The sequence below is a fragment of the Nerophis ophidion genome, linkage group LG16 (assembly GCF_033978795.1).
Source record: "Nerophis ophidion isolate RoL-2023_Sa linkage group LG16, RoL_Noph_v1.0, whole genome shotgun sequence".
Taxonomy (NCBI): domain Eukaryota; kingdom Metazoa; phylum Chordata; class Actinopteri; order Syngnathiformes; family Syngnathidae; genus Nerophis; species Nerophis ophidion.
Genome location: NC_084626.1, coordinates 50,057,207 through 50,072,785, shown reverse-complemented (window position 1 = coordinate 50,072,785; position 15,579 = coordinate 50,057,207). Strand labels below are relative to the sequence as shown.

General features: G+C 43.8%; 1 protein-coding gene across 3 annotated transcripts in view; it reads right to left on the bottom strand.

Moving 5' to 3' along the window:
- The window catches only part of zgc:123305, a 92,117-nt gene that overhangs the window by 46,569 nt on the left and 29,969 nt on the right, over positions 1-15,579 (bottom strand). For all 3 annotated transcript variants that reach the window (XM_061875418.1, XM_061875417.1, XM_061875419.1), the window contains exons 2-4: positions 6,860-7,060; positions 6,685-6,780; positions 2,426-2,685 (exon numbers count right to left, since the gene is read on the bottom strand). In XM_061875418.1, the coding sequence (XP_061731402.1) occupies positions 2,426-2,685; positions 6,685-6,780; positions 6,860-7,051 (548 nt within the window). In that variant the 5' untranslated portion in view covers positions 7,052-7,060. The remainder of the gene's footprint in view (positions 1-2,425; positions 2,686-6,684; positions 6,781-6,859; positions 7,061-15,579) is intronic.

Here is a 15,579-nt window from a genome sequence, read left to right as displayed (position 1 = left end):
GGATCACTTGTGCACGCCAGTTTTCCCAGACTCTGTATTTAGTTAGCGCAGGCAGCATGAAGCAGGGCTTTTATTGTGAAGATAGGAAATGTGCAGTCGGCCTTTAGAGTTTTGACGGAAGGTACGGCGCGAGAGTCTGTTGAAATAAAAAGTGTTTCTCGCCTTCCTCTCGGTCATATTTTCATAATAATGATCTTGCAGCAGCCAGCGTCATCTCACAAGACCCTCCGGTACCGTGAATGTCATTTAAGTGACGTCTTGGTGAAGATCGATGATCACTAATTTTTAGGTCTATTTTTTGACACACCCCCCGTGGTCGACTGGTAGCTCGCGATCGACGTAATGGGCACACCTGGACTAGACGTATAAGATTTCATGGGATTTATGGAGTAGGAGTGAGAGATAGTTTGGTAAAGGTATAGCATGTTCTATATGTTATAGTTATTTGAATGACTCTTACCATAATATGTTAGGTTAACATAGCAGTTGGTTATTTATGCCTCATATAACCTACACTTATTCAGCCTGTTGTTCACTATTCTTTATTTTAAATTGCCTTTCAAATGTCTATTCTTGGTGTTGGATTTTATCAAAAAAATTTCCCCCAAAAATGCGACTTATACTCCAGTGCGACTTGTATTTTTTTTCCTTCTTTATTATGCATTTTCGGCAGGTGCGACTTTTACTCCGGAGCGACTTATACTGGGAAAAATACGGTACTTTTCATATCAATCTGACAGAGCCACTGAAAAGGTGTGTTATTGCTGGTGCCATCTTTTGGAGGAGTTTGTTCACTGCAGGTGATGTGGCTTGAAAATCTACTTCCTGTTTCATGCCTTGAACCGGAAGTACAAGTCCTGTTTCACGCTACTATTCATCCATAGCGTTTCTGCTTCTTGACATCACTTCAAGCAAGGTTTGTTAATACAACTAACACGATTCAGACTTACTAAACCGTCCCACGTCTGATGTCTGTAGAAGACGTCAGGAGTCAGAAAATGTAAGTATGTATGGAATAACTTCAAAATCGGAACGGCATAAATGATTGGGACACGTTTGGGGGGGATTTGGTCAGATTTTGTGACATGACAGTTGAACTAAATTGTAATTGAATTACTCCAATAATGTGAATAAAATGTTTCGTAACATATTTAACAATATGAAAATCAGCCTTACTCAGTGGCCTAGTCATCGGCGGTCACTCGAAGCGAGTATGATGATCCTCCATGGAGGATGCCTGTGCGTGACTTCGTTTTACGTGGGGAGACTGGTGCACAGACAGTCACAACACGATCCTTGACGAAATCGGGTCAGGGTCCAGTGGCATGGAGTCCAAGACTACTGAGGACCCTTTTCTGCTGCAGCCTTCTTCCGCCATCGCAGCCGTTGTGGTAGTTCTTACAATTACCGTCTTCCGCCTGCTCCGCTGTTGAGGTCATTCACCGTATCCCAGGCTAGGGGGCAGTCAGGTACTAGGCCTTTGCCAAGGGCCACCTGGGGTTAACCTCCTAGTGCCCCAAGACCCCATAGAAGAGCCTCCACTGCCGGATGCACTTTAACGTCATGCCCAGGACATATGTCTAGTACCTACACCGTGGCCTAGTGGTTAGAGTGTCCGCCCTGAGCTCGGTAGGTTGTGAGTTCAAACCCCGGCCAAGTCATACCAAAGACTATAAAAATGGGACCCATTACCTCCCTGCTTGGCACTCAGCGTTAAGGGTTGGAATTGGGGGTTAAATCACCAAAATGAATCCCGGGCACGACACCGCTGCTGCTCACTGCTCCCCTCACCTCCCAGGGGGTGACCAAAGGGATGGGTTAAATGCAAGGAGAAATTTCACCACACCTAGTGTGTGTGTGACAATCATTCCTACTTTAACTTAACTTCAGTTTTAGTTTTGCGCTCCTATTTTGTTGTCATGTCCTTTACGAATGTGCTTTGTGGACGCCGTCCGCTGCTCCACACGCCGTAAGTCTTTGCTGTCGTCCAACGTTCTGTTTTTGTTTCATTTGCCGCCATGTCAGTTTGAGTTTTGCGCTCCTGTCTGGTTGTTGATTGTCATGTCTTTTAGGGATGTACTTTGTGGACGCCGTCTGCTGCTCCACACGCCGTAAGTCTTTGCTCTCGTCCAGCAATATGTTTTTGTTTACTTTGCCGCCAGTTCAGTTTTAGTTTTGCACAGCCTTCAATGCCTTTTCCTGGCGGCAGTCGCTTTTTGTTTATTTTTGGTTAAAGCATTAGACACATTTTTACCTGCAAACCATTGTCGTCGACACTCAACAACAACACATCCTTTGCAGACTATAATTACGGGTTTGCAAAAAATATTTTTAACCCGATTAGGTGAAATGATAAAATCTCCCAGGGTACACCAGACTGTATCTAGTGTGCCACGGGCACAGTGGTTAAAAAACACTGACTTACCTGACTTGCAAAGGTGTCATAGGAGTCTCTTTGGCCGGACTGTCCTGCTCGGCAGTCTGATCGCTCTCCGACTCTTTGTCTTTTTCCCGCTCCTCCTCCGACGAGCTGGCCTCTTCACGCCGGAAACTACTATCTGAGCGCACGCGTTTACGCCGGCGTTTTCTTCTGCGGGCGATGGACGTTTCCTCGGGGTTGCCCGCCGTGTCATCCCACGTAGCGAGAGGGATCGGGGAGGTGCACAGATGGGCTGGGATTTGGGACTGCGAAGATTCAAAAGTGACCAAGGTTTTGATCAGGATAGTCGAAGTAGAGCTGCACGATTCATCAACATTGAATTAACACCCAGGTTTTAATTAGTGCCATTAATAACCGCAAGAGGTTGAAATGAGCGCCTTTAACTGAACGCAGTGAGCCCTCTTCTCATTTGATTGATTGATTGAAACTTGTATTAGTAGATTGCACAGTACAGTACATATTCCGTACGATTGACCACTAAATGGTAACACCCCAATAAGTTTTTCAACTTGTTTAAGTCGGGGTCCACGTTAATCAATTCATGGTAAATTAACAATCTTTGTTTCATGGGTGGAGAGCGGGCAGCAGCTTCACACACGCAGGAAGTATAGACAGCCTCCTTACTTGCCAGTGAGAAGTGCCGCTCAGTAACAAAAATTAGAAGAAAACATTCGATTACAAAGCCAAATGTCCCGTTGTGGTAAGATTTCAGCTTCAAATGGGATGGGCAATATGAGCCCATCAACCAGGGGTGAACGAGCGAGAATGATGGAAATAAAACACGCCCATCTCGTTTTTCACTTTAAGATGTTCATCCATCCATCCATTTTCTACCGCTTATTCCCTTTTGGGGTCGCGGAGGGCGCTGGCGCCTATCTCAGCTACAATCGGGCGGAAGGCGGGGTACACCCTGGACAAGTCGCCACCTCATCGCAGGGCTAACACAGATAGACAGACAACATTCACACTCACACACTAGGGTCAATTTAGTGTTGCCAATCAACCTATCCCCAGGTTTAAGATGTTCAATATTAATTTAAATTTTTTGTTGGTTTATTTATTTAGGATAATAAAGTTATTTACCTTCCAGTTACAGTACAATAGTAAGCAATTCTAGTTAGGAAAAAACTAAAGTTTGCAACATTTTAAATGGTTGCTTGCATTACTTTTAAATATTATGATTTTTGGATTATTTCTTCAGTTTAAAACAATATGCAGTATGTGAATTGTGAATTATATTTATATAGCGCTTTTTCTCTAGTGACTCAAAGCGCTTTACGTAGTGAAACCCAATATCTACATTTTACATTTAAAGCAGTGTGGGTGGCACTGGGAGCAGGTGGGTAAAGTGTCTTGCCCAAGGACACCACGGCAGTGACTAGGATGGCGGAAGCGGGGATCGAACCTGCAACCCTCAAGTTGCTGGCATGGCCGCTTTACCAACCGAGCTATGCCGCCCCAAGACATGCACCTGGGGATAGGTTGATTGGCAACACTAAAATGGTCCCTAGTGTGTGAATGTGAGTGTGAATGTTGTCTGTCTATCTGAGTTGGCCCTGCGATGAGGTGGCGACTTGTCCGGGGTGTACCCCGCCTTCCGCCCGATTGTAGCTGAGATAGGCACCAGCGACCCCCGCGACCCCGAAAGGGAATAAGCGGTAGAAATGGATGGATGGATGGATGGATTACGTAATTTACTTAAAGACTTGGCTTAATGCACACTAACTCAAGAGTTTTTGGCTACAGCACAGGTGTCAAAGTCAAGGCCCGGGGGCCACATCATTTTATCTGGCCCACAAATACCTATAATTGATATGTGTCAATAAAGTACTTCATATTTTCTCACTAAATGTCATTGATTTTTTGTCCTTTTGACAGAAAAGATATACATACTGCTTGAAATTGCACACCTTTTAAACTTTAATAGTATCCAATATTGCAAAAAAATATTACAGTATATTATAATGCTTATCAAAGATGCTTTTGTATAAATAAAAACAAACGTTAGGTAAGGAAAAAACGCGGAAGCTATTTCATCCCTACAAGCCTGTTTCGTGCAAACTCCCCTGAAGAGCAGCGAAACCTGCGAAACAGACTGCTAGGGATGAAATAGCTTCCGTGTTTTTTCCTGACCTAATATTATTTTTATGGGTGGTATAGCTCGGTTGGTAGAGTGGCCGTGCTTGAGGGTTCCAGGTTCGATCCCCGCTTCCACTATCCTAGTCGCTGCCGTTGTGTCCTTGGGCAAGACACTTTACCCACCTGCTCCCAGTGCCACCCACACTGCTTTAAATGTAACTCAGATATTGGGTTTCACTATGTAAAAGCGCTTTGAGTCACTAGAGAAAAGCGCTATATAAATAGAACTCACTTCACTTATTTATACAAAAACATATTTGGAAAGTATGATAATATTCTTTAATATTTGTTGCAATATTGGATACTATAAAAGTTTTTAAAAAGTATGCAATTTTCAAGCAGTATATATATTTTTTCTGTCAAAATGACAAAAAACCAATGACATTTAGTGAGAAAATATGGAGTACTTTATTGACACATATCATTTGCAGGTTTTTGCGGGCCAGATAAAATGATGTAGCGAGCCAGATCTGGGCCTCGGGCCTTGACTTTGAGACCTGTGATGTAGCCAAAAGCCCTGAGTTAGTGTGCATTAAGCCAAATATTTGTTGAAGTAAATGATTGCATATTGTTTTAACCCTCTTAAGGCCCAAGCTGTTTGTTTACATTGTTTTTTTTACTTTATTTCTCTTTGTTATTTGGGCTTATTGGAGCCTAATTAGAATAAAAACCAAGAATCATCTTTTGATATGATGTACTTAGTCCTAGAGATGTACTTTGTGACTTCAATAATAAATATGGCAGTGCCATGTTGGCACTTTTTTCCATAACTTGAGTTGATTCATTTTTGAAAACCTTGTTACTTTGTTTAATGCATCCAGCAGGGCATCACAACAAAATTAGGCATAATAATGTGTTAATTACACCACTTTATATATTCGTATCGGTTGATATCAGAATCGGTAATTAAGGGTTGGACAATATTCGAATATCGGCAAAAAAAGCCATTAACGGACATCTGTACTTAGTCCATAAGTACACAAATGTGTACTGTATGTTTAGTAAAATGCTAATTCTTATTTTTACACTTTTTCCCCCCCAAATTCCATTGTATGTTATACTCCTCTGACACCACCAGTTGGCAGTATAAGTGTCCCCATAAGTGGCCAAAAGACCCCAATTCGTAAGAGCTCACTGGATCGGTTTGCAGCCGAGTGTGAAGCGACCGGAATGAGAATCAGCACCTCCAAGTCCGAGTCCATGGTTCTCGCCCGGAAAAGGGTGGAGTGCCATCTCCGGGTTGGGGAGGAGACCCTGCCCCAAGTGGAGGAGTTCAAGTACCTAGGAGTCTTGTTCACGAGTGGGGGAAGAGTGGATCGTGAGATCGACAGGCGGATCGGTGCGGCGTCTTCAGTAATGCGGACGTTGTACCGATCCGTTGTGGTGAAGAAGGAGCTGAGCCGGAAGGCAAAGCTCTCAATTTACCGGTCGATCTACGTTCCCATCCTCACCTATGGTCATGAGCTTTGGGTCATGGCCGAAAGGATAAGATCACGGGTACAAGCAGCCGAAATGAGTTTGGGTCTCTCCCTTAGAGATAGGGTGAGAAGCTCTGCCATCCGGGAGGAACTCAAAGTAAAGCCGCTGCTCCTCCACATGGAGAGGAGCCAGATGAGGTGGTTCGGGCATCTGGTCAGGATGCCACCCGAACGCCTCCCTAGGGAGGTGTTTAGGGCACGTCCAACCGGTAGGAGGCCACGGGGAAGACCCAGGACACGTTGGGAAGACTATGTCTCCCGGCTGGCCTGGGAACGCCTCGGGATCCCCCGGGAAGAGCTAGACGAAGTGGCTGGGGAGAGGGAAGTCTGGGTTTCCCTGCTTAGGCTATTGCCCCCGCGACCCGACCTCGGATAAGCGGAAGAAGATGGATGGATGGAGCTCAAAGGTGCTGTCCACGCATGTGGCCACTAAGCCTTTATAGAGGTTTTAATGTTAGAATAAATATAAAAGTATGTTTTTCCTCACTCGTTACGTTCGTAATTTTATGCAATTTTTTTTAAAATAAAATATAAAATTCTCGAATTGAATCGCTATTCCAATTTTGGAGAGAAAAAACGCGATTAGGGTTTCTTCTATAAACCAAAGTCTGTGTTTGCTCGTCTTACCACCATGGTTTCATTTTCCTCCACAAAAAAGGCTTCACCGTTGTCCCCCAGTTTCATGTGCAGGTCCACCGACTCCCCGTTGATCTCGATGTCCACCTGCAGACCGGCAGTGACAAGCATCACGGGGAATTAATTACAAGCTGACAAACAATCGGAGAACACGGCGGAGACTCACAACTTTCTCCTTGGAGCGCAGCACGCCCAGTTTCCCGAAGCGGACGTGGAAGGGGGAACACTGGAAGGAGCCATCTGGCTGCCGCACCACGATGACGTCGATCCCGCCGGTGAGCGTGGCGGGGTTGAGGCCGCGGTACAGCTCCTTGACCGTCACATAGACCGTCTCCGCCAACTGGCCCACAATATTCATGGTTTGAGACTACGGACCAAAAACAGGGTGGAGGAACGGTGAGGACACAGAAGGTCTGCAGTCACCATTATATGCACCTTCACATGTCCTTAGTAGGATTGTACGCTACACCGATTCTTGTATAGTACCGCGATACTAATGGATCATTCGGTACTATACCGCCTCTAAAAAGTACCCCCCCGGAATAATGTATTCGTGAGTTTTACTAGAAATCAGGTGTTTTTGTAAGGTTTGCAAATACAAAAAATATTTTTTTACTCCATATGACAGTATCCTATCTTGCCGATTGTATTGTACCATATGTCCCGGCAAGAAATCTGCGTTCAAAGGACTCCGGCTTATTAGTGATTCCCAAAGCCCAAAAAAAGTCTGCGGGCTATAGAGCGTTTTCCGTTCGGGCTCCAGTACTCTGGAATGCCCTCCCGGAATGCCCTCAGTAGAAGCATTTAAGTCTCACCTTAAAACTCATTTGTATACTCTAGCCTTTAAATAGACTCCCTTTTTAGACCAGTTGATCTGCCATTTGTTTGCTTTTGTCCTATGTCCCACTCTCCCTTGTGGAGGGGGTCCGGTCCGATCCGGTGGCCATGTACTGCTTGCCTGTGTATCGGCTGGGGACATCTCTGCGCTGCTGATCCGCCTCCGCTTGGGATGGTTTCCTGCTGGCTCCGCTGTGAACGGGACTCTCGCTGCTGTGTTGGATCCGCTTTGGACTGGACTCTCGCGACTGTGTTGGATCCATTATGGATTGAACTTTCACAGTATCATGTTAGACCCGCTCGACATCCATTGCTTTCGTCCTCTCCAAGGTTCTCATAGTCATAATTGTCACCGACGTCCCACTGGGTGTGAGTTTTCCTTGCCCTTATGTGGGCCTACCGAGGATGTTGTAGTGGTTTGTGCAGCCCTTTGAGACACCAGTGATTTAGGGCTATATAAGTAAACATTGATTGATTGATTGATTGATAACCGTCACACTATTCTTTACCGAGTCGCCTTGTTTAATTGTTTGGTTGTCAAATGTTAGAGTTGTATTATTAAATAGAGGTCAGTGTCTAGCAGGACCGATAATCAGCATTTCCGTTTTTTTGGCGTTGAGTTGCAAAAAGTTAGCGGACATCCATTGTTTAATTTCATTAACACACGCCTCCAGCTGACTACAATCCGGCGTGTTGGTCAGCTTTAGGGGCATGTAGAGTTGGGTGTCATCAGCATAACAGTGAAAGCTAACACCGTATTTGCGTACGATGTCACCTAGCGGCAGCATGTAGATGCTGAAGAGTGCAGGGCCAAGGACCGAACCCTGGGGAACTCCGCACGTTACCTTAACGTAGTCCGAGGTCACATTGTTATGGGAGACGCACTGCATCCTATCAGTAAGATAAGAGATAAACCAAGACAGGGCAAAGTCTGACATACCAATTCTGATTTTGGATCCGCTTTGGACTGGACTCTCGTGTCTGTGTTGGATCCATTATGGATTGAACTTTCACAGTATCATGTTAGACCCGCTCGACATCCATTGCTTTCCTCCTCTCCAAGGTTCTCATAGTCATCATTGTCACCGACGTCCCACTGGGTGTGAGTTTTCCTTGCCCTTAAGCGGGCCTACCGAGGATGTGGTAGTGGTTTGTGCAGCCCTTTGAGACACTAGTGATTTAGGGCTATATAAGTAAACATTGATTGATTGATTGATAACCATCACACTATTCTTTACCGAGTCGCCTTGTTTAATTGTTTGGTTGTCAAATGTTAGAGTTGTATTATTAAATAGAGTTCGGTGTCCAGCAGGACCGATAATCAGCATTTCCGTTTTTTTGGCGTTGAGTTGCAAAAAGTTAGCGGACATCCATTGTTTAATTTCATTAAGACACGCCTCCAGCTGACTACAATCCGGCGTGTTGGTCAGCTTTAGGGGCATGTAGAGTTGGGTGTCATCAGCATAACAGTGAAAGCTAACACCGTATTTGCGTACGATGTCACCTAGCGGCAGCATGTAGATGCTGAAGAGTGCAGGGCCAAGGACCGAACCCTGGGGAACTCCACACGTTACCTTAACGTAGTCCGAGGTCACATTGTTATGGGAGACGCACTGCATCCTATCAGTAAGATAAGAGTTAAACCAAGACAGAGCTAAGTCTGACATACCAATTCTGGTTTTGATCCGCTTTGGACTGGACTCTCGCGACTGTGTTGGATCCATTATGGATTGAACTTTCACAGTATCATGTTAGACCCGCTCGACATCCATTGCTTTCCTCCTCTCCAAGGTTCTCATAGTCATCATTGTCACCGACGTCCCACTGGGTGTGAGTTTTCCTTGCCCTTATGTGGGCCTACCGAGGATGTCGTAGTGGTTTGTGCAGCCCTTTGAGACACTAGTGATTTAGGGCTATATAAGTAAACATTGATTGATTGACACTCTATATGACAGTTATTTAAACATTTTAACTTTTAAAACCAAACATGCAAAATGCCTAATAATGCCTGGAATAATGTATCTATGTGACTTTTACAAGAAAAATTATCTTTTGTAAGGTTTGCAAAGACAAAAAATTGTTTTTTGCTCAATATGTCAGTAATTATATGAAAAAAGCAATACAAAAAAATTCCAACATACTTCCCAAACTAAACATGCAAATTGTCTAATAATTCATGGATTTATGTATCTTAGGGAGTTTTAACAGAAAAAATATATTTTGTAAGGTTCGCAAAGACACACATTACTTTTTCTTCCCTCAATATGAGGGTACAACTGTCATCACAGGAGAGAGACAAAGAAAAGAAGCTGCCAGCTGCCATGAGTTTGTCGAACAGACCACATTCTTCTCAACAAGTCCCAACAGGCCAAATAAGTGACTCCACTAGTCGGACTGGGATCAGCACTTTCTGGCATCCGTACGCCCAAACACTTCATTACTTTAATACCTAACGTGAATTGGACTCTGCAACAATGCAAACTCCAAGACTCGAAGTGAGGGACGAAAAACAGCCTGTTCCACTAAACAAATGTAGACCTTTATTTTGCAGAACTGGTTGTTGATTAATTGTGTCTTCAAGCAATGGAGGAGTTTGAATAGTAGGGATGCACCGAAATGAAAATTTGTGGCCGAAGCCGAATAAAATTTAAACGCTTGGCCGAAGGCCGAATACCGAATAATGAATGGAGTTTTTCATAATTTTTTAATATTGCATAAATAGCCTAGAATAAATATTTAGACATGTTTTTCAAATAAAGTAATTTTTTATTGAATATCGACATTTTTTTTTATATTCCAGTAGCCTTTGCTTTTCAAAAAAAGCACAACGTTTTTCATTTATATTAGGCCTTCAAACAAAACATGCATTCCAAAAAAAAATAAAGTGCATTAAAGTGGATAAACCCACAACAAATGAATTATTGTCCTTTTGGCAAAAGTCTGCTTAGCCACAGTAGATATGCTAATAATGTAAACAGAGGCCCCACTAAATCTCAATAAGTGTGTGCTTGTAACCTCATACACTTATACAGGTACACAACATATCCCAACGTCACTGCACGTTGGTTGATTGCGTCACCGCGTCAAAAAATTGCGTCACACGCCACTATTCGGCTTTGTTTTTAACTCATTCCACCGAAGGCCAAATGTGGCTTTTTTGGACATATTCGGCTGAATATATTCGATTACCGATTAATCGGTGCATCCCTAATATACACACGTCCGTTTTTCCTCCATACAAACAGCGTGCCGGCCCACTCACATAATATATGCGACTTACACACACACACAAGAGAATGCAATTCATACTTAGTCAACAGCCATACAGGTCACACTGAGGGTGGCCATATGAACAACTTTTAACACTGTTACAAATATGCGCCACACTGTGAACCCACACCAAACAAGAATGACACATTTCGGGAGAACATCCGCACCGTAACACAACATAAACACAATAGAACAAATACCCACAACCCCTTGCAGCAGTAACTCTTCCGGGACGCTACAATATATACTAGGGATGCACCGAAATGCAAATTTGTGGCCGAAGCCGAATAAAATTTAAACGCTTGGCCGATTTTTCAAAAAAATTTGAATACTGCATAAATAGCCTAGAAAAAATATTTAGACATGTTTTTCAAATAAAGTATTTTTTTATTGAATATTGACATTTTTTTTTATATTCCAGTAGCCTTTGCTTTTCAAAAAAAGCACAGTTTTTCATTTATATTAGGCCTTCAAACAAAACATGCATTCCAAAAAAAATAATAAAGTGCATTAAAGTGGATAAACCCACAACAAATGAATGATTGTCCTTTTGGCAAAAGTCTGCTTAGCCACAGTAGATATGCTAATAATGTAAACAAAAGGCTCAAGTAAATCTCAATAAGTGTGTGCTTGTAACCTCATACACTTATACAGGTAGCCTACACAACAGGCTAATAATGTAAACAGAGGCCCCACTAAATCTCAATAAGTGTGTGCTTGTAACCTCATACACTTATACAGGTACACAACATATCCCAACGTCACCGCGTCAAAAAATTGCGTCACACGCCACTATTCGGCCTTGTTTTTAACTCATTCCACCGAAGGCCGAATGTGGCTTTTTTTGCCGTATTCGGCCGAATATATTCGGTTACCGATTAATCGGTGCATCCCTATTGAATAGAGTGCACTACTTGGTTGCAACCAGCAGAGGCAGTGCAGATGTGTGGGGGCGGTCCATTGCCCTCCCAAGTTGGAAGTCAGATGCTGGCAATGACGTCACAGCCGAGTTATTAGTTCTCCGGGTATGAGGTCGGGAAATCAAGATGGCCACAGTCCCAAGATGGCCTTATCCGAATACCGTCAACCTCTGGACAAATATGTGCTCCTTCCGAGACTTTCAAACACGGAGGATGAAGAGAAAACACAAAGACGCACAAAGACGCCATTGCTAGTGACGTGGTGCGCATACACCACGTTATCGGATTGATGGATTGATACTTGTATTAGTAGATTGCACAGTTCAGTACATATTCCGTACAATTGACCACTAAATGGTAACACCCCAATAAGTTTTTCAACTTGTTTAAGTCGGGGTCCACGTTAATCAATTCACGGACAGGAACATTAACATACAAAACCCAACACCAGTGAAGTTGTCACGTTGTGTAAATGCTAAATAAAAAGAGAATACCATATTTCCTTGAATTGCCGCTGGGGCGCTATTTAATTAAAAACTTCTTTTCACACCGGCGTTTACCAAAGGCATGCGGTAAAGGCAAGCATGCGCTAATTATTTTAAAACCTCTTCTAACTCCGGTGCATACCAACGGCATGCGGTAAATCAGGGGTGCCCATTACGTCGATCGCGAGCTACCAGTCGACCGCGGGGGGTGTGTCAGTCGATCTCCAGCCAGGCTTTTAAAAAAAAATAGACCTAAAAATGAGTGATCATCAATCTTCACCAAGACGTCACTTAAATGACATTCACGGTACCGGAGGGTCTTGTGAGATGACGCTGGCTGCTGCAAGATCATTATTATGAAAATATGACCGAGAGGAAGGCGAGAAACACTTTTTATTTCAACAGACTCTCGCGCCGTACCTTCCGTCAAAACTCTAAAGGCCGACTGCACATTTCCTATCTTCACAATAAAAGCCCTGCTTCATGCTGCCTGCGCTAACTAAATACAGAGTCTCGGAAAACTGGCGTGCACAAGCGATCCCTCAGACTCTTATTTTGTTAGCGCAGGCAGCATGAAGCAGGGCTTTTATTGTGAAGATAGGAAATGTGCAGTCGGCCTTTAGAGTTTTGACGGAAGGGACGGCGCGAAAGTCTGTTGAAATAAAAAGTGTTTCTCGCCTTCCTCTCTGTCATTTTTTCATAATAATGAACTGGCAGCAGCCGGCGTCATCTCACAAGACCCTCGGGTGCCGTGAATGTCAATCAAGCAAGCTACGGAATTTGCCGCCAATGTTTTTCTTGTAAAGTGTATGGAAGCTGGATGAATTAGATGCCAAAAAACAACCACTTTCATGTGGTATTGTACAGAAAGGACAACTTTTTTTCTCCTCCATTTGAAAATGTGGGCGTTATCATCATTACTGTCTGATTCCAATCAATGCAAGTCATCAGAATCAGGTAATACACCAACTTATATTCTTGTCTTCGTGAAAGAAAGACATCTGTATGTGTTACACATGCTTGTATTATCATTAAACACATTTAACTTGTTTACAAAAATGTCTCTTTCATAAATAAATGAATATAAATGATATATATAAATGAGGTAGATCCCCTCGAGTTGGTCAATTGAAAAGTAGCTCGCCTGCAGAAAAAGTGTGGGCACCCCTGATGTAAATTTAGGCCTGCGATTATTTGGGTGTGATGTAAGGATACCATCATGAAAAGCGCATTTCATAAAAAAAACGTTATTATGGTCTTACCTTTACTTATAAATGAAGTCCATGCGCAGCTCCTTCCGATCAAAAGCATCGACAACTTGTTTATAGAAGTCTTCCTTATATTTCTTTCAGTTTTAAAAGTCTCTCTGTCTCGATGGAGATCTTCATTTATTACCTCCTGCTTCGATTGAAAGTCCAGTTTAGAAAACAGTTTTATTTTAGATATGTAATCCTCCATGTTAAAAGTGCAATCCATCCATCCATCCATTTTCTACCGCTTGTCCCTTACGGGGTCGCGGGGGGCGCTGGCGCGTATCTCAGCTACAATCGGGCGGAAGGCGGGGTACACCCTGGACAAGTCGCCACCTCTGATAGACAGACAACATTCACACTCACATTCACACACTAGGGGCAATTTTAGTGTTGCCAATCAAGCTATCCCCAGGTGCATGTCTTTGGAAGTGGGAAGGGCCTATCCCCAGGTGCATGTCTTTGGGGGTGGGAGGAGCCTATCCCCAGGTGCATGTCTTTGGAGGTGGGAGGGGCCTATCCCCAGGTGCATGTCTTTGGAGGTGGGAGGGGCCTATCCCCAGGTGCATGTCTTTGGAAGAGGGAGGGGCCTATCCCCAGGTGCATGTCTTTGGAGGTGGGAGGGGCCTATCCCCAGGTGCATGTCTTTGGAAGTGGGAGGAGCCTATCCCCAGGTGCATGTCTTTGGAGGTGGGAGGGGCCTATCCCCAGGTGCATGTCTTTGGAGGTGGGAGGGGCCTATCCCCAGGTGCATGTCTTTGGAAGTGGGAGGAAGGAGGGAACCCACGCATTCACGGGGAGAACATGCAAACTCCACACAGAAAGATCCCGAGCCTGGATTTGAACCCAGGCCTGCAGGAACTTCGTACTGTGAGGCAGACGCACAAACCCCTCTTCCACCGTGCAAGCGAGAGGAAATAGAAAAACGATTGCTGCACACTCTTGCTGCTTGTTGTCACTTCTTCTGCAGCCAAGTAGTCGCAAGAAGGCTCACTAGCGCCCTCTACCATCAGAAGGCGGGAGTCATTTAATGACTCATATTTGACACACGCAGCTACGGTATATTAATAAAACATAGCTGCTTAATGTTCTTTTTAGCATATTCAATAGCTTGGACCTTAAATCCTACTGAATAGCTCTTAATCTTCTTCCCTTTATGCGATTTCAAATGATTGAAATCAGCCTCCTCCATTTTGAAAATGATGACAGGTGAAGTGTCACTCGTGACGTGACGAGTTTGACCCGGCAGTAATTCTAGGCAGGCGCATACTATATACCCTGCAGCAATTCAAGGAAATACGGTACAATGATTTGCAAATCCTTTTCAACTTATAATCAATTGAATAGACTGCAAAGACAAGATATTTCATGTTCACACTGGTAAACTTTGTTAGTTTTTGCAAAAATTAGTGCATTTGGAATTTGATGCCGGCAACATGTGTCTAAAAAGCTGGCACAAGTGGCAAAAAAAAGTGAGAAAGTTGAGGAATGGTGGGTGCCATGATTGGGTAAAAAGCAGCATAGCTCGGTTGGTAGAGCGGCTGTGCCAGCAACTTGAGGGTTACAGGTTCGATTCCCGCTTCCGCCATCCTAGTCCTTGGGCAAGACACTTTACCCACCTGCTCCCAGTGCCACCCACACTGGTTTAAATGTAACTTAGATATTGGGTTTCACTATGTAATGCGCTTTGAGTCACTAGAGAAAAGCGCTATATAAATATAATTCACTTCACACAATTCACTTCACTTCCATGAAATGCTCAGTCGTTCACAAACAAGGACGGGGCGAGGGTCACCACTTTGTCAACAAATGCCTAAACACATTTTTTAAGCACAATATTTCTCAAGCAGCTATAGCATGGAATTTGGGGATTTCACCATTTACGCTCCGTGATATCATCAAAAGATTCAGAGAGTCTGGATAAATCACTGCAGGTAAGCAGCAAAGCCTGTGACCTTTGATCCCTCAGGTGCTACTGCATCAAAATCAGAAATATTTTAATAATCCCAGAGGGGGAATTAAGAATTTCAGCACAATCCCATTCAAGAGCAGACAGACATACAGGGAGACAGAACAGGATCGCTGACGGGTCTGCCAACTTCTGGCGCCACTTACCAAAAAGAT